We start from the raw sequence: 19,730 nt of genomic DNA, 5'->3' as shown, positions 1-19,730 counted from the left end.
TCTTGGGTTGTTATCTGATGTTACTGATTTTCTAACCAGAGGACTCCCTTTAATATTTCTTGTAATTTTGGTTTGATTTTTGCAAATTCCCTAAAATTCTGTTTTCTGGAAATGCCCTAATTTCGCCATCATATTTGAGAAACAGTTTTGCTGGATATATAATTCTTGGCTGGTAGTATTTTACTTTGAGGCTTTATATATGTCATCCCATTGCCCTCCTGCGTGCATGGTTTCTGCTGAGTAGTCCAAGCTTATTCTTATTGACTCTTCTTTGTGGATGGACTTTTTGTTTATCCCTAGCCACTCTTAAAGTTCTCTCTTTATGTTTAGTTTTGGCAAGTTTGATTGTAATATGTCTTGGTGACTTTCTTTTGGGATCTATCTTATGTGGGGTTCAATGAGCATCTTGGATAGATATCTTCTCATCTTTCATGATATCAGGGAAGTTTTCCACCAAGAAATCTTCGACAATTCTCTCTGTATTTTCTGTTATCCCCCCCATTCTGATACTCCAATCACTTGTAGGTTATTCCTCTTGATAGAATCCCACATAATTCTTACGGTTTCTTCATTTTTTTAAATCCTTTTATCTGAATTTTCCTCAAAGAAGTTGATGTCAAGTGCTTCATCTTCAATGCCACTAATTCTGACTCCTACTGCCTCAATTCTGCTCCTGTGATTTTCTATTGAGTTGTCTAATTCTGAAATTTTATCGTTAATCTTCTCAATTGCTGATTTCTGTCTCTGTATTCTTGCAGCCTGTTAAATTTGTCATTATGCTCTTCTCTAATCTTCTTAACTTCCTCTAATGCTTGATCTGCATTCTGCCTAATCTTCCTGATCTCTTGAAGAGTTCTGTATATTAATCTTTTTTATTCTGCTTTTGGTAATTCCAAGAAATTTTCCACCTCTGGAAAATTTCTAGATTCTTTATTTTGGGTACTTGCTGAAGCCATCATAGTCTGCCTCTTTATGTGATTTAATATTGACTGTTGTCTCCGAGCCATCAATCAGTTATTATATTTATTAATTTTATGTTTGTCTATTGCATCCTAGCTTCTTGTTTTGTTTTGATATGCCCAAATAGGCTGCTAATATGAGCTAGTTTGATTATTGGCACCTTTGAATCTCTAATGTCCTGTCACCAGTTGGTTAGATCTGTTACTAGGTATGTGAGCTTAGGAATACGCCCACTCCTCCTGTATGGATTCAGCTCCTGTGCCCAGGTAGATAGCCACCAAGTGTGTGATGTAGGCTCTCACCTACAGTCCTAGACAGGCATGGGTGATTGATGTAGGCACAGGCATCTGGCTGCAGCAGGGGAACACACTCGGAGCAAGGCAGGGGGCTGACAGCCACCCCCGAGTGTCCAGGAGGAAGGCATGTCCCTGTTCCCTAGAGCACGTAGGTGGGTGGGTTTTGCAGCTGGACTGTAGCACCCAGTGCTGTTGGCCATAAGGACCGGGGAACACCTCTTATTGTTGGGCCCCTATCACAGGTGGCTAGGTTGCGTGGGTGGAGCCACCAGTCCTCAGGTCCGTGATGTGTGTAGGTGAAGACCCTGCTTAGTGGGCAAAGCAGTGTCAAATGTCAAGAACATGCCACTTCACAGCTGAAACAGTTCAAGTTAGGCTTCAAGTATATACCCTGTTGTAGCGGTAATGAGGGCCTATGGTGTTGAAATGGGCCCACACAAATCTCTGCAGAGAGAAGGGCACTCAAAGTCCATGGATCCCTTATGCCTGTGCCTAGGCAAAGGAGCTGTGCCTACCCTGGGTTCCTGGCTTAGAGGAGCCAGCAGTTTATTTTTTCCTGTTTGTTAATTTGTTCACTCTCCAAGGCCAGGAGAATGGCTCAGGGCGTGTGACAGATCGTATTCCTGTCCCAAGGAAGTCGGCAATTGCTGAAGCCGTTCCGGAACCCAGTGCAGAGCAGGGAGCAGGAAGGTAAATGGGAGAGAGGTTTATCCCTAAGGAGGGTGTTTTTGATCCATGCTGTAGGCTGTATGCAAGTATTTCTCTTTTGCCGATCCAGGGTTGCTTCTCACTGGTGCTGGCTCTCTTGAGTAGATTCTGTGGCACTAGGTCTCTCCTCGTGCGGAAAACATGCCTCCTGAGCACTGCTGCTTGTCTGCCTCACCGCTCACCCATGAGCTGCTCAGGCCTGAAGGGCTTAGGCTCTCACTGCGTCATGTCTGGCAACTCCTTGTTGCTTTCGAACCATCTCTCCCTCCCCCTGCCACTCAGTCCAGTTCCTCAACTTTGCCTTAGATGTTCAGGGCTCCTAGACTGTCGTATATAATTGATTCACTTGTTTTTTCTGGTCTTTGTTGTATGAGGGTACACCAGAAGTGTCTGACTACTCCACCATCTTGGCCCTGCCTCTCTTTTGCCCCTTTTTTGATTTGATTATTTATCTTTTTGTTGTTGAGGTATTGATGTTTTCTATATATTTTATAGCCTAAACTTTTATGAGATATGTCATTGCAAAAGATTTTTTCCCAGTCGGTATGTTCTCTGTATACTGTCTTGGTAAAGTCTTTTGATGAGCATAAGCATTTAATTTTTAGGAGGTTCCGGTTATCTAGTTTATCTTCTGGAGTTTGTGCATTTTTAGTTATGCTTGATATTTTATTTATGCCATAGATTAGGGCCCGTAGTGTTGTCCCTATGTTTTCTTTCATGGTGTTTATAGTTTTATGTTTTACATTTAGGTCTTTCATCCATTTTGAGTTAGTTTTTGTGGACAGTGTGAGGTATGGATCCTGTTTCATTTTTCTGCAAATGGATATCCAGTTTTGCCAACACCACTTGTTGGAGAGAATATCTCTTCCCCATTTAATGGACTTTGACCCTTTCTGGAAGATCAGGTGTCCATAGGTGGATGGATTTACTCCTGGGTTCTCAGTTCTGTTCCATTGGTCTATGTACAGATGTACCAGTACCAGGCTATTTTGACTACTGAGGCTGCATAGTAGATTCTGAGATCGGAAAACGTGAGGTCTCCCACTTTGTTCTTTTTTTTTGTTAATGCTTTACTTATCCGGTGGTTCTTTCTGTGTAAAGTCAGTGATTAGTTTTTCCATCTTGCTGAAGATTATTGTTGGAATTTGGATTGGGATTGCATTGTATCTACAGGTAACTTTAGATTGTATTGACATTTTCACAATGCTGAGTCTTCTTATCCATGAGCCTGGTATGTTTTTCCAGTTTTGAAGATCTCTTTTGGTTTATTGCAGTAGTGTTTTATAGTTTTCTGTGTATAAGTCTTTTACTTCCCTAGTTAGATTTATTCCTAAGTATTTTATCTTTTGGGGTGCTATTGTAAATGATATTTTTTCCTAATTTCCTTTTCGGAGTTCTCTTTGTTAGTGTCGAGGAATCCATCTGATTTTTGTATGTTGACCTTGTACCATTCCACTTTGCAGAATCCTATTAGTCTGTAGACTCTAAGACACCTGGGGTTGCCATGAGTCAGAGTGGACTTGATGTCACCTGGTTTTGATTCTGCATTGTAACCAGGTGAAATGTGAATTTAGTATAATTCCCATCATTTAGCTCCTGTAAAACAACTGCAGTAACTAAATAAGAGTATAAAAACCAAAGCAAAACAGTGTCACTCTTAGTTAATTATTTTATTTTATTCTTCCAACTTCTGCTCAGAGGGAAGATAATATTTTTGTTTGTTCCACCTTGTGAACTGCTTTTTGAGGGGAAGGTGTTTCATGCTTAGGAAAATGGCCTCCATTTTTTTCCTAAGTAATATTGTTTCTTGCGGTTCAGTGGCAATGATCTTTAAATATTATTCATTCATTCAGCAAACATTTATTAAGCAGAGCTGTGCTAGTCACGAGGAGGAAAGAAAATAAATAAGCTGTAGTCCCTGCTTTCAAGGGGTTCAGAGGATTATTCATATTAAATGCTTGCTTTTAAATTGTTCAGCAGTCATTTCAATGAAAGGCTTGTGGTAGGAGCTAGTTAGCTCATTGAATAACAGAATGATTCTTCATTCACATGCTTTAAGTAAATATCAAGCCTTAGGTTCAGAGCAGAAACTGGTCTTAATGGGTAGTTCCAGGGACTAGAGTCAGGCCATTTCCTTCTGCCTTTGTCCTGTAGTTAGGACTTTGCTACTCAGAGTGTGAGCCACAGACCGGGAGCATCAGCATCTCCTGGGAGTTTGTAGGAAATGCAGACTCTTAGGCCCTGCCCTAGACCCACTGAATCAAAATCTGCATTGTTAACAAGATCCCCAGGTGATATGTTTGCACATTAAAGTTTGAGAAGCACTAGTCTAATATAATATTTCTCAAACTGTAGATTGTGCATAGATCATTTGAGGATCTTGTTAAAACACAGATTCCCAGGCTCAACCCTCAGGGATTCTGATTCGCGAATTTCTAACAAGCTTCTAGGAGATGCCGGTGCTGTGGGATATGGAGTTGACATTTGGTGGTGGTGTTAACATCTAGAAAGCCAGTAAGTAGTGGGGCCAGTCTGGTTTTTCTTTGCCTACACAGGAGTCATGAACGTGATGGTGACCCTGTTCTACGGAACACATTGCTTGTTATGGAGACTGATACGCAGACAATTCACTATTCAGGCCAGTCTGTGATGATGACTGTGAGACTGTGGAGAGAGATCAATTACATTCTGACTGGGGGCTTTGCCAATTGAGCTGAGCCCTGAGAGATAAGGGAGAAGGCATTCCTGTTTGTCCCATTCTTGGGATTCACATGAATAAATGCAGAGAGGCTGGAATATACATGAAGGAACAATAGTTAATCCAGTATTGCTAAATTATAGAGTAAATAGCATTAGGAATAAAGTGGAGTAGGGAGTAGGGGAGGAACATTGGGAAATGGGTCTGGAAAAAGTTCAGGGATAAGATTGTGATGAGTATTAAATGTCCTGTTAAACTTTCCTGCTGACACTTGTAACTTTTGCTATTATGACATCTGTTTTTAAAAACTTTCAGGTCTAATTGTACTTATTATTGTGTGTGTGTTTTTCTTTTCTTTTAGGATTAAGCATGAAAACATCGTTGCCCTGGAAGATATTTATGAAAGCCCAAATCACTTGTACTTGGTCATGCAGCTGTAAGTACCTTGTTTAATTGATGTATGCAGACTAGGGGTTGCAAACTCAAATGCCTAGAAGGGTCAGTCTGGAAAATAAATTAATGTAGTGGCCAGGTATGACAATTAGGAATGGTGAGAACTGTGGGAACGGGAGAAGGGTGTATCCAACTAAAGACATTGGTAGGAGCACAGCAGTGTATAGGCCTCACCTGGTCTAGTTTGCAGCCGCTGGGCTAGACTGAAAATCCAAAGCCCTGACAATGGAATCTGATGTTGCTATCGCAGGGTGTCTATATTCAAGATGTCTATGTTGCTTTTTAATGTGTGAGGCCCAAATGTTGCTTCTTGAAAACACTTCAGTGAGGCCACTGTGAAGTACACTCTGCTCTTGTCTCTAGGAGAAACTCCCACCCTGTCTTCATTTCCAGGGATGCCGGGGGAGGAAAGCAGATGGTAGCTGTGCGCCTGTGCCTTTCCCTTCTACTCTTCCTCTGGCAGATAAATGCACATGCAGGGGCCTATCTATGGAGAATAGCGCCTATGACAATTAGTTTTAAATTGCTGAATGATCTCTCACAGCTGGCAATGGAAACTGCTCATTAGTGCCCCTCCTCAACTGGTGCCCAGGGCACGTGCCCTGCCTGCTACACCTTAGTTACACCTCTGTATGTGACTGATTTGGGAATTCATACCAGACATAAGTATAATTGAAGTCAGACTATGACGTTATCACCCCGTTAGATAATTTCTTCATTCCAGTAACGCTGGAGATTGCCAGAGGAGGGAGGAGATAAGAAAGCTGAATGTTCAGGTAGAGACTTTACATGAATATGTGTTTTTTAAACTTAAAATGAAATTAGCCCCCCCCCCCTTGCATAAATGCTTTAAGTACTATAATTCCTGGGAGTATCCCAGAACTAAATTTATTAGAATACAGTGAAGGAAATGATGTAACAGTATTAAGCTTTTACTATTGTCTGAGTAAATAAATAAATTCTGGAGCATCATTATTGAGCTTTATGATTGAAGGGTTTTTTTTTTTGTTTGTTTAAGATCAGAATATATACTTAAATTTCATTACTTATTAATGATTTGTAGACTCTGTATTGCTAAAGGTATTTAGAAGAATTGATGATTAGGCTGTTTTTCATGTTCTCTTTTTTCCTTAGGAATGTTTAAATAGCCCATGAACTCGGGATCATGTTAGAATGCAAATAAGTGTTCATCAATACATTTATCTAATCCTTCATTGTCTTTACAATATTTTCAGTAGGTTATGATTTCTTTGTATAAATATTTTTAAGTTTCCAAAGTAGAAGCATATGTATGATTTTTCTCTTTTATTCTTCTGGAGGTCAAATGACAGTTCTAGATGGTGACCATCAGTATTGCAGATTTGTATAGTCAGCCATGAAGCTGTCAGTATAAGCAGTTTTTGACTGCTTGGTTCCACATTAACTCCCCAATTGTTGTTGTTAGCTGCCATTAAGTCGGCCCCTGACTCATGGCAACCCCATGCACAATAGGATCAGACCAGAGTGCTCCATAGAGTTTTCAGAGGCTGATTGTTCGGGAGTCGATGACCTCTGGGCCTTTTTCCCCAGGCCATCTTATTCTGAAAGTCTGCTGAAACCTGTTCCGCATCCTAACAACATGCAAGCCTTCACTAACAGGTGATTGGTGGCTGCACACGAGGTGCACTGGCCGGGAACAGAACACGAATCTCGCGTGTAAGGCAAGAATTTTATCACTAAACCACCACTGCCTCCATAACTCCCCAGTCACAAGTGCAACCTTCTGTTTTACAGTTTTCCATGTCGCTGGTTCTTCCTAAAGAGCAGTGGATCTCCCCAAATCTGGGGCACACATTGGACGCTTATGTGATTTTGTTTTAGGTAGAATCTACTCGTAAAGAAGCAGGTTAATCACTTTCCCAACAAATCTTGACTGCCCAAGAGGAGGAATATGACACTTTGGTGATTAGCAAAGCCCCAGAAAATGTCAGTAGTATATTTAAATGTGCGCTTTTTAATGGTAGTTCAAGAAAAGCACTAATACTTGAATCCAAAGCTATATGTATTTATTTGCTTTAGTTTTCTGTTTATGAAGCTATAACTAAATCAGTTAAAAGTAACCCAAATATGTAAATCTCAACTCTGCCTCTTACTAGTTGAGTTAATTTGGGCAAATAATTTGACCTCTCTGAGTATCAGTTTCCTTAATGGGGAAAAAAATGAGGAGAGTAATATTTACATTAATGGGTATCGAAGTCCCTGGCTGGCACAGATGGTTGAGTGCTTGACTTACTAGCTGAAAGGCTGGCGGTTTGAACCCCAGAGGTGCCTTGGGAGACAGGCCTGGCGATCTGCTTCCAAAGGGTCACAGCCTTGAAAACCCTATGGAGCAGTTCTACTCTGCACATATGGGTCTCCATGAGTTGGAATCAACTCGAAAACAACTAAGAACGACAGTGGATATTGAGTGGGAAAGTGTGGAGAATAATCTGTTAAATAGTGGGTCCTCAGTGAATACTGCTTTCTTTCTTTATGGACATTTACTTCATTTACCAGTATGTCTGTGCAGATGGTCTTTAATCTTATGAGATGAAGTTCAAGTAGATTTAATTTCTGCTTTTCTGAGCAAGTCTGTTGTATGCTTACTAGCAGAATTTTATGTCAAGATAGGTTGTCCTGAGAACAGGAAAGTGTCTGTAATGGAACCAGTCTTAGAACCAAACTTTGAAGTCATACTGTTGGCACAGTTACCCCAATTCTGTCACTGAGGTTTTATATCAGAGTTGTCCCCCCCCCCACCTTTTTAAAGTTATAGGAAAACTTCATTAATTTGGACCACATCATTCAGTGTTTTTAGTAATTCAGAGGAATTGGGCTGAAATTAACCTTTGGGGGTCCTATATGAGGTTTGTCAGCCTGATTAATCACAAAATCCAGATGAATGCTTGAACTATCTAAGAAAAAACTACTTAACAGGCACTACTAAGCAGTTTATAAACTGCTGTTTATAGAAACATTTGATGTGCTGTATACAAATTGTTAACTGCGATTCTTGTTTCCATTACTTTAAAAAAATCAACTTTATTGAGGTATAATTTACATACAATTAACTGCATCCATTTAAACTGAATTCAGTGATGAATGTGAGGGATAAATACCGGGGAAACACCACCATAGTCAATCAAGATACAGAAAATTTCCATGACCCCCAAAAGATTCCTGTGCCCCTTTGTTATCCTGCCTCCCTTGCCCCTGGCCCCAGGCCACCAGTGATCTACTTTTGCTCACTAGAGATTATTTTCTATTTTCTAAAATATTATAAAAATGGAATCATAAAAAATACGGTCTTTTGTGACTGGGTTCTTTCACTTAGCATATGTTTTCAAGATCCACCCATATTGTAGCATATATCAATATTTCATTCCTTTTTATGGCTGAATAATATTCCATTGTATGTATGTGCCACATTTTATTCAGCCATTCATCAGGTGATGGGCATTTGAATTGTTTCCACCTTTTGGCAATTATGAACAATGCTGTTATGAACAATCATGTACAAGTTTTTGTGTGGATATATGTTTTCATTTCTCTTGGGTATATAGGGTATATGGTAACTCTATGTTTAACATTTGAGGAACTTCTGAACAATTTTCAAAAGTTACTGCACCCTTTAAAAATCTCACCAACAATGTATGAGGGTTCTAATTTTTTCATATCCTTTCCAACACTTGTTATTGTCTGTCTTTTTTGATTATAGTCATCCTAGTGAGTGTAAGTGGTATTTCAATCTGGTTTTCATTTGCATTTCTGTCATGGCTAATGATGTTGAACATCTTTTCATGTGCATTTTCGACCACGTGGGTATCTTTGGAGAAATATCTATTCAAATCTTCAGTCCATTTTTAAATTGGGTCATTTGTCTTTTTACTGTTGAGTTCTAAGGGTTTTTTTTCAATCCTCGATACAAGTCCCTTATTAGACACCATTTGCAAAAATTTTCTTCCATTCTGTGGGTTGTCTTCACTTTCTTGATGGTACCGATGGCAGCACAAACATTTTTAATATTGATGTAATCCACTTTATCTGTTTTTTCTTTTGTCACTTATGTTTTTGGTGTAGTATCTAAGAAACCATTGCCTACTTCTTAATGGAACCTTTTGAAAAGGAGAAGTTTGAATTGTGATAAAGTTCACCGTGTCCATTTGTTGTCTTTGATAGTTTGTGTTTGTTGTGTCCTGTATGAGAAGTTTGTGTCTACCCCAAGTTTGCAAATATTCTTTTCTTGTAGAAGTTTTATAGTTTTCGCTTTTCCATTTAGGTTTATGATCCATTTCAAGTAAATTTTTATATATGGTGTGAGGTAAGGGTTAATATTACTCCGCCCTCCCCCCCATAGGAATATCCAATGTTCAGCACCATTTGTTGAAACAGCTTTTTTCTTTTCCCGTTAAATTACCTTGGCATCTTTCTCAAAAATCAGTTAACCAGTTAGCGGGGCTAACTTCTGGACTCTCCACTCTGTTCCATGACTCTTAGATATCTATCCTTTCGTCATTTCCACACTGCCTTCTTTACTCTAGCTTTCCAGTAAGTCTTAAAATCAAGTAGTGTAAGTCCTCTAGCTTTGTTATTCTTTCCTTGAAATTGCTTTGGCTATTCTAGGTTATTGGCATTTTCATAGAAATTTTAGAATCGGCTCATCAATTTTTTTCATAAAAGCTTTTGAGAATTTTGGGAGTGGGTTGAATTTAATGTGTCTATTAATTTGTGAACCATTGAAAAATTAATAAAATTGAATTTTTCAATCCATAAGCATGGCAAGTTCTCCATCTATTTAGGTATTTTTAAATTTCTCTCAGCAGTATTTTATAGTTTTCAGTGTATAGATTTTCCACATCTTTTGTTCACTTTATTCTTAAATATTTAATTTGTTATCCTATTGTAAATAGATTTTAATTTTCATTTCATTTTTACAGTTGCTTGCTGCTAGTATATATATATATATACATATATATATATATATACATATACAGTTGATTTTTGTACCCGTAACCTTGCTAAATTCATTTATCAGTTCTAGTAGTTGTTCTGTGGAGTTCTTAGAATTTTGTATATAAACAGTCATATGATCTGCAATTACTAATTCTGGTTGTTCCCCAGAGTACTTCTATTTGGCCAAATTGATAGTTTAGTTCTAAACATTGAATGTATTTTAAAGTCATAGTTAAATTTCTTTAAAACATTTTATAAGATATTTAAAAAATTCAAACTAGTCTCTGTCTTATTCCTTACATTCCTCCATTGATATGTCTGAATTGGTGAGATTTTTAGAAAGCAATGGCAGAGAAAAAGCAAAAACAAAGTTGTTGTTAGGTGTTGTCGAGTCAGCTTCTACTCATAGTGACCCCAAGTGACAGAGTAGAACTGCTCTGCAAGGTTTTCTAGGCTGTGATCTTTATGGGAACAAGTTAATGACAAAAAATCCTTGATGTATGAAACTGTAATACTACTGGGAAAGTATTTTGTTTGGTTTGGGGTTTTGTGGGGATTCTTGTTGTTGTGTTTTTGTTTTTTGGCAAGCCTCGGTGGTTTTTGTTTTTGAGTCCTGTATCTTTTCAGTCTGGGTCAGTGATAAGCTTATTTTTTTTTTTTTAGGGTTTAGAAAGTCCTTGATTTCTAAATAGTTGGGAAGGATCTAGAACATAATATTTTTGGAACTATATTTTATAATATTTGTGCCTGGAGGTTTTTGGTTTCCTAGGAAACATCATCATCTTGGTAACTGAAGCTCAGATACAATACAGGGTGCTCATGCCCCTTACTTTTATATCTTATCTAGTTGCTATTTTGATTCCGAGTATTGTCGCATATTTTTTCTTGTGATGCTGTAGCACAGGAGGCTGGATTGTTTAATAGATGTCTGTATTTAAATTTTACTTGAGTTTTTGAGCAAATATCTTTTTACAGAATGCTATTTTTTTAACATTCTTCCTTAGATAGTGTGAGGTGAGTATGGCATTTAGATAGATATAGATGAAAGGTAAGTTAGTTTAGCATTTATTTCGCATTTGACTTTGCTTATGGAATATCAATGCATATACGTAGGGATGAAAAAGGGCATCCCCTCAACTCTTCTAATTCCACATCTATCACAACTTAGAAAGTACAATAAACTTCAGGCTGCTTTAATTCAAAGGACACATCAGAAATACTTTTTTTTTAAAAAGAAAGAGATTAAATTCCCTATTGAATTATATCATATTTTCAATAAGACTTACATGGATGATTCCCAAATTATATCGTCAGCCTGGACCTCTCCCGTAGACCTGATGTGAACTCTGGCTTGTCTGTCTGTCTGCTCACCAGCAACACTTGGCTGTGTAATAGGCATCACTAACCTAGCAAATCCAAAATAAATTCCCGAATTCCCCACAAAATGTGCTTCTCCTACTGTCTATTTCATCTTAGCAAATGGCAGCCCTGGTCTTTCAGTTGCTCAGGCCAAAATCTTGGAGTCATTCTTGACTCATCCTTTTCTCGTACACCCTACAATCCCCTCCACTGGCAAATTCTATGGCCACCGACTTCAAAATATATCAAGAATCCAACCACTTCTCCTCATCCCATTGCCACATCTGCCACCCTGGTCCAAGCCACCATTATATATTAACCAGTTACTGTGGAGTTGATTCTGGCTCATGGTGACTCCGTGTGTGGCAGAGTAGAACTGTGCTCCACAGGGTTTTTAATGGCCGAATTTCAGAAGTAGACTGCCAGGCCTTGGTTCCGAGGTACCTCTGGGTGGCTTCTAACCTCCAACCTTTCGGTTAGTAGCCAGATACAGTAACTGCACCACCCACGTATTCCCCATCATATATAAAACCTATATTTCCTCCCCAAGCCCACCCTATGGCACTGTTCTTTCTGAGCATGTTTCTGAGCGTGTTAGCCAGACCTTGTCATGCCTCTGTTGAAAAGCTCTCATCGGCTTCCCATCTCAGAGTAAAAGACAAAGTCTTTACAGAGGCTTCTGGGGCACTATATGACCTGGCCCCTCTCTGACCTCATCTCCTACTCCTCTCTCACTCTTTCATTCAGCTGCAGCCACACTGGCTTCTTTTCTATTCCTCAAACATGCCAAGCCTGCACCACCATGGGGCCTTTGCACCTGCTCTTCTGTCTGCCTGGAACACTTTCCATTAGATATCTGCCAAATGTCACCTTTTCTTTGAGATAATTCCCCAGCTCCCTGCATAAAATAGCAACTCCCACCATCACATCCCACCACACACAATCATTCCGTCTCCCTTGCCTGGCTTTATCTTTCTCCATAGCACTTGCCACCATCAGAAAATTTATCACTACTTTGTTCTTTGCTAGAACAGTGCTTGCACATGGGAGGCACTTAATAAATATTTGTTCAATTAATAATAATTGATTACACTTACTTATTTGCTCATTTAATCCTTACAGCAAAGTCAGGAGCTACTATTATCCCAATTTTATATGGAGAACCTGAGCAGAGAAGTTGGATAATTTACCCAAGCCAATGAGTAACCCAGTATTTACTCTTAACCACTGTAATATACTGCCTCCTACAAACCGCATTGGTGGTTCAGTGGTAGAATTCTCACCTTCCGTGTGGGAGACCTGGGTTCAATTCTTGGCCAATGCACCTCATACGTAGTCACCACCTGTCTGTCAGTGGAGGCTTACTTGTTGCTACGATGCTGAACAGGTTACGGTAGAGCTCCCAACTAAGATGGACTAGGAAGAAAGGCCTGGTAATCTGCTTCTGAAAATCAGCCAGTGAAAACCCTAGGGGTCACAACGGTCTGACTGTAACCGATCATGGGGATGGTACAGGACCTGGCAGTGTTTTGTTCCATTGTGCATGGGGTTGCCATGAGTTAGGCTGATCCAATGGCAGCTAACAGTAACAACAAACCACTGATAACGTTTCCTAAGAAAAAAGCTTTTAGGTTCTATTAATGTGAATAAGTTTATCTGGAAGAACTCTATTAATTATGAGTCAATAAATATTGCAAAGCAGAGCCAACTAGAAAATACCCTGTATGTTGTAGTGGTCTGTGAAAAAAATAAGTTTACAAAATAATGTCATGGGATATCACTAGAATAATCTCAGTTCAGTTACAGCAATGATCATGTTTCTTTCTTAATTTTGTCAGTTAGTGAATGAATATATGAGTTTGTTTTACCAATATTGTGATTTTTTTTGCATTGTGCTTACTCCACATGAAATACAAGTATTTCTAGTGTTTCTTTCATTTCATGATAGCATTAAGATGTGTGCAACTAGTTACCTGCTGCACTTGGGAAACTAGTGATTAAGCACACTTTGTTTAAAGAATATTAATTTGGCTCCTGACAAGTCAGAGACATGAAAATATATGCAGCTTCCAAGAGAAAATATGATTTATCTACTCCATTGGCTTATAAGGAGCTGTTGGAGCAATTCTGTTTGTGGGAGTTGCCAGCTTTAGCTTTCATTTGGATATTGTATTCATAATTTATACAATGTGTTCCCAGAAACACTTTAATTAGAACACAAATTATTACTCCCAATAGAAAATCTTTTGTAAGTAGCCAAGTATAATAATGAAGAAAAAAAGGGTTTCTGAATATGACACCTTAATATATTTACATATAAATCAACAGAATCTTATCTTTTTTCACAGTAGACACTAACTGAGAGCCTAGTGGGCCCTGTGATTTATGTTTAGTATTGGGTGGACAGGAGGGGTTTGGAGGACACAAACAAGACACAGTCTGTACTCTCCAGTAGCTCTCACTTTTGTGGGGGAGTGAATATAACCTACAATAATTGCTTTCCTCAAGCCTTGTGCAGGGTGCTCTGGGATCAGAGAAAAGGCCCCTTGCATGGAAGGATAATTAGGAGTTAGCTAGATGGTTGTGCTGGGGATGGGGTGGGGCTGTGCTCCAGGTAGAAGAGCTGGTTCAAAGAGAGGCATTAATGAGCCTGGATGGAACTGTGAGGGGTTCAGTCTGCACGGACTCAGTGTGTGAGAGGTTCAGTCTGTGAGGGCTCAGTTTCTTGGGGGTTCAGTCTGTGAGGGTTCAGTGTGTGGGGGCTCAGTGTATGAGGCATTTAATATGTGGGGCATTCAGTCTGTGGGGCATTCAGTATGTGGGAGTTCATCCTGTAGGGGTTCAGTTGTGGGGTGTTCAGCCTGTGGGGAGTTCAATTTGTGGGGGCTCATTCTTTGGGGGTTCAGTCTGTAGGAGCTCTTCTATGGAAGTTCAGTCTGTGAGCGTTCAGTCTTTGGAGGCTCAGTTTGTGAGGGGTTCAGTCTGTGGGGGACACCATCTGTGAGAGAATCTGTCTCTGAGGGGCTTAGTTTGTGAAGGCTTTTGTCTTGTGGTGGTTTGGTCTGGCTGGAGTGGGGGCCATGTGACACCTTGGTGGAGCATACAACTGAAGACGTTGGCAGAGGCAAACTCAGTATTTCTGTCTGCTACTGCTGCTTGTCATTCTCTAGGCTAATATGCTTTGTTTTTTTATTTTATTTTTTATTTCCTGCCACTGGAAAACCTTCCGAGATATACAGGGCTTAGAGAGTTAGAAAGTAAGGGAAAAAAGAGAAGCCAAGGTCCAGTATAACCGTGAACTACTCTTATTAGGTTCAACCATGTGAAATTGACAGTATACAGTCATATTATTAACACAATCATTTTTTACCTAAATTTTCATAATACTTTTCTAAAAATCATCTTACTCATTTTATCCAACTTGAATGAATTTAGTATCTTTTATTAAATACCTAAGGAATGCTTTAAAGTACACATATTCTAAAATCCCATACATTATATAGACAATTGTAAAACTCTTAATAAGTAACACCTGGTTACTAATCCCCAAATTTGGGAGTCCATTAAAGTACATAAAGAGTACGGTAATGCTTAAAGTATAAAGCATCAGTTTCAGAATTTATCTAGTTATTAATTTATATATTATACAGATATTTATTTGATTTAAACATACGTGTAATATCCTAAAGCCAGTAACCTGGGACTTGGTAAAATAAAAAAATGCAGAAGGTGTCATCATGGACATCCTGCTTCCAATTCCCTAGCAGATAAAAACTTCAGGCTTGTAAAAAGAGCCACCTATGCTCTAATAAATTTCAAAATATATCAGATTAGACATTTTGGTTTGAGATGCTCCTGAATCGTAATTCTGTTTGAAGACTTGTTAAAAGAAACAGGTCCTCGGCTCCAGCCAAACTAATTTCCTCATGCACTGAGGATACGATTTGTCCTTTCCTGCCTCAGGTTTTCTCTTAGGTCTTTCCCATTTCTATAATGCTCTTTTTTACTCTTCTCAGGCATATAATCCTCCCTTTTCTTTTAAAACACTACACCAAACAGGAATCCTGACAGACTGAAGCCCCCAGGAATGGAACTCCCCCACAGACTGAACCGCTCACAGACAGAAGCCTCTACAGACAGAAATCCTCCAAGACGGAAGCAGACAAAACCCTCACAGATGGAACTCCTCACAGGCAGAACTCCCCACAGGCAGAACCCCCTACAGACAGAAATCCCCCACAGATGGAACCCCCCATAGACAGAATCCCCTGTAGACAGAACCTCCACAGACTGAACCCTCACGGACTTAGCGCCTTACAGTTCTATCCAGGCTCCTGAGTGCATCTCTTTATGACAACCCTTGTGCCTTGAGCGCAGCCCTACTTGCCCCACCACAGCCTTCTGGCTAGTTCCTAATCATTCTCCTATACAAGGATGTCTTCTCCATCAGAGGCCTTCCCTGTGATCCCATCCCAGAACACCCTGGACAAACCTTGAAGAAAGCAGTCAATATGGATAATTGCTTTTCCCCTAAAATGTGAGCTACATGTCCTCCATGACCCCAGGGGCCCAGCCCACAGAGGCTCTGCTCTGTCCTGAAATTCTGTAACTTTTTTTTATGTTTACTGGCCATTTTGCATCATCATTATCATTCATTCACGCAACAAATATTTATGTGTCTGTTGTTATTTGCCAGTGGGGATATAGCAGTGAATGTAGTAAGTCCCTGCCCCAGAAGTGGAGGAGACAGACAGCAGAGAAACAATTAAGTCTATGTCAGGTAGTAGTAACGTCTATTGAGAAAAATAAAGGAAGGTGAGGGGGATAGAGAATACAGGAAGGTGGGTGGGTGGGTTGCTATTTTATGTGAGGTGTCACCTTAGTGATGTTTGAGCAGAGACCTGAAGGAGGTGAGGTGATAAGTCATGGGGCCAGGGCCAGCTTCATGGTATGTGACCAGTGCACCCACACGAGACCCTATACTCAGAAGGGCCCCACACTTGAAGTTCAGTGTTCTGTGGGTTGCCATCTCAATGTTATTAATAATTTTGTCTTTGAGTCTATGTATTGTAAGTGGAGTCCAATGGGGTTTGGAGCCTTGGCTCACGTGAAGTTCCGTCTACTACCACCTTCACAAAGATAAGTTCTTGGCTGCCTACTCGCCTGCCCTCGCCCAGTGACCACTGCCACTTTCTGCCACTGGTAGGGGCCTGGACACAGGTGTGGGGAGGGTTTGGGTCAGGTGCATGCACCCAGAACACTGATGTGGGGGGTCCAGGTGCTTGTGAGGATCTGCACTCACCCCACAAGTGGGTCTTCCCATGACCAAAAGGGCATGACATTAAATAGCAAATAAAAAACACCATAATGACAGAATTTTCAGTTTGGACTGGGCCCCACAAATTGTGTGGCCAGCCCTGCACATGATCATCAGAAAAAGAACCTCCTGGGCAGAGGGAAGAGCAGGTGCAGCATCCTGAGATGGGGGTGTGCCCTTGGGGTCGAGGAGGAGCAAGGGGCTGTGAGACTGGGGCCAAATGAACATCAGATGGGCTCTGGGAAGATGGGGTGGCCACCTCAGTTAGGACCAGGGCTACTGAGCACAGTGATATGGGAAGAGGGATGAGTGGGGCATGGAAGAGTCTGAGGAAGGAGCCCTGAGAAACTCCAATGTTTACCCACGTTGTCATGCGATTACTTTGCAGTGATTATACCCTATCTTGCCAATTTGAATATAAGTTTATAGAGGAAAGGGACCATTAAATAATGAAATGTAGCCCAGAGTAACCTTGGAAAATAATCCAGTCCAACCACCAACTTCTGCCCTCTGAATTAGTCACTACCCCTTCATCAGAGTCAGGAAAATCCAAATAGTTTTTCAGAGATTATTTCACAAGAAAAAATTGAGGCTCTTAGGTGTAAACTCCCCCATATTCCCATCTGGGAGATTTTTGTTAGGCATCTGGAAAGATTTCACATGGCTTAGTTAAGAAATCAGACCCTGTTGGGTGGTGCAACAGGTTACTGTATTCAGCTGCTAACCGAAAGATTGGAGGTTCGTGTCTACCCAGAGGAGCCTCAGAAGACAGGCCTGGTGATCTACTTCTGAAAAAATCAGCCACTTAAAACCCTATGGAGCACAGTTCTTCTCTGACACAGTGGGTCACCATGAGTCAGAATCCACTCCAGGGCAATTGGTTTAATACAGAGATTTAATTCAGGAATGTTGTAAAATGGAAAGACACTGACTGGACCAGAATCAAAGTGTGGATCCTAGGCTCCTTCCTACTTTAGCTCAGCACCTGACCTCTCTAGGTCTTGTTGTAAAGTATTGGGGTTTTTGTTGTTGTTTGTTTTAGATAATCCAAAGGTCGCACATCTGAAATCCCACGGTCCTATGTTTCTTTTGCTGTCCCCATTTTCTCAGTGTGAATTTCCATGATACAAGCGTGGACATTAGAAATCCAGCTGTTGGGTTTTCTGTGTTTGCTAGTGAGGGTTTTTTCCATTTCCTGAGATGGTGTTTCTAAAACCATGTCCCATCTCTTTGAATCTGCAGAGCTTTATAAATAAAGCATGTTGGTGATGATGCTGGTTTGGCAGCCCTGATGAATGTATGAAATTTAATGTTTCACAAAAACGGGAAGGGGCATGACTGGGATTATTACAGAGGGGTTCTGTGGTTCCTGTTTTGAAGCAGGCATTCAGAATTCTGCTCGATCCCCCTTTGCCACATCCAGATTATTAATTTTCTTTTTGAGGTAAAATCCTTACTCCTTTGCAACTCAGGCTCTCTAGATTTGTTGCCAGCTGGCGCCTTCCTTGTTTCTGCCAGTGCCTGACTTTTTGGCCTCTTCCTTTCATACACTGAAGGCTTTGGTGTCGGCTTCACAGATTGCCTCCTCCTCCACAGCTTCTGTGAGCAGGACGATCATAATGGTACCTGTGGCGTCCGTGTGGACAATCCAGAATAATCCACGGTGTTCCTCAACTAGCTTCCCTTCTACAGCTCTTCATTTAAGCAACACAACCCCGTGGCCGCACACCACAACAGTATTCCTCAGAGCTGCTACAGCTCTATAATCTTAGTCTCTACTGCTTAATGTCTGTCTTCAGCCCAGTTAACAGTAGACCCTCAATTTCTTATTCCTATCCTGTTCTCTGACTTTACTGAGAATCTGCCAGTGTCTCCCTCCCTGGGCTTCCCTTTCCAGCCTAACCCCTTGGAGCATCACCATGATTGCTCTCTTGCCAGCATCCTTCCTTCTTTTTCTGCTGCAGCCACCCTGCAGATTGGACATTCAACAGCAATTCATCACTGGCATCCTCTGCTCCTACATTGGGGCTGCTGGATCCTGCCAGAGGTAATCACACAGTCAGATAGATTAGAGCTCCTGAAAATTAAATAGTCTTCAATCTCAGCCCAGCCCTCAGCACCAATTCAGCACTCCTTTCATGAGATTCCGGTCAGATTCTTCTTCTATTCTTTTGTATTCCATTTATTCCATCCCTTCATTGTTCTTCCTCAGCTACCTGCTCCATCAATTGGATATTAGAACTGTATGAGCTTTTGAGGGAATACTTTGTAAATCAATTTAAGTGTCTCAAGGTGATATCAAACTTCTTTGTAAACAAGTCTTCCCCATTTTGGTTGCATTGGGTTGAAAATCTTGAATTAAAGTATTCCACAAGTGCCAAAAAATCAGCGTTTTGAAGTTTTTAGCAAATTGCAATTGTTGAAAACAAAACTTGGAATGTGTCTGTACAAAAAGAAGAAAAACACTGAACAAATTAAGCGATAAGAGCTCAACTGGTACATAAGAGTTAGTTTTGAAATTCTATAATTGTGCATTGTAATTACTCAATCTGTGGGAAGTGTCTTGATGGAGCTCCTGTGTTTTTTTTTAAAATTTTTTTTTTTTATTGTGTTCAGATGAAGGTTTACAGAACAAATAGTTTCTCATTAAACAGTCAGTACACATATTGTTTTATGACATTGGTTAACAACCCCACAACGTGTCAACACTCTCCCTTCTCGACCTTGAGGACCTTTTTCTTGGTGAAAATATACATAGCCAAAGTTAGACCATTTTGAAAGTTTCTACATGTACAATTCAGTGACATCAATTACATTCTTCCAGTTGTGCTGCTATTTCTCACTATCCTTTTCCAAATTATTCTATCACCATTATCTTCAACTCACTGTCCCCTAGGCTTCCCATCAAACTTTTTGAATTACTGTTGTCAATTTGATCTCACACAGATAATTCCTTTTTTTTTTTTTT

The 19,730-nt window shown here is 40.2% G+C and overlaps 1 protein-coding gene across 1 annotated transcript in view; it reads left to right on the top strand.

The window, feature by feature from the left end:
* CAMK1D (calcium/calmodulin dependent protein kinase ID) overlaps positions 1 to 19,730 on the top strand; it is a 550,843-nt gene that overhangs the window by 354,238 nt on the left and 176,875 nt on the right. The window contains exon 3 of the mRNA XM_004379682.2: positions 5,024 to 5,098. Within this exon, the coding sequence (XP_004379739.1) occupies positions 5,024 to 5,098 (75 nt within the window). The remainder of the gene's footprint in view (positions 1 to 5,023; positions 5,099 to 19,730) is intronic.

This window comes from Trichechus manatus, unplaced genomic scaffold, assembly GCF_000243295.1.
Source record: "Trichechus manatus latirostris isolate Lorelei unplaced genomic scaffold, TriManLat1.0 scaffold00067, whole genome shotgun sequence".
NCBI lineage: Eukaryota > Metazoa > Chordata > Mammalia > Sirenia > Trichechidae > Trichechus > Trichechus manatus.
This window is presented reverse-complemented; position numbering and strand designations above follow the sequence as displayed.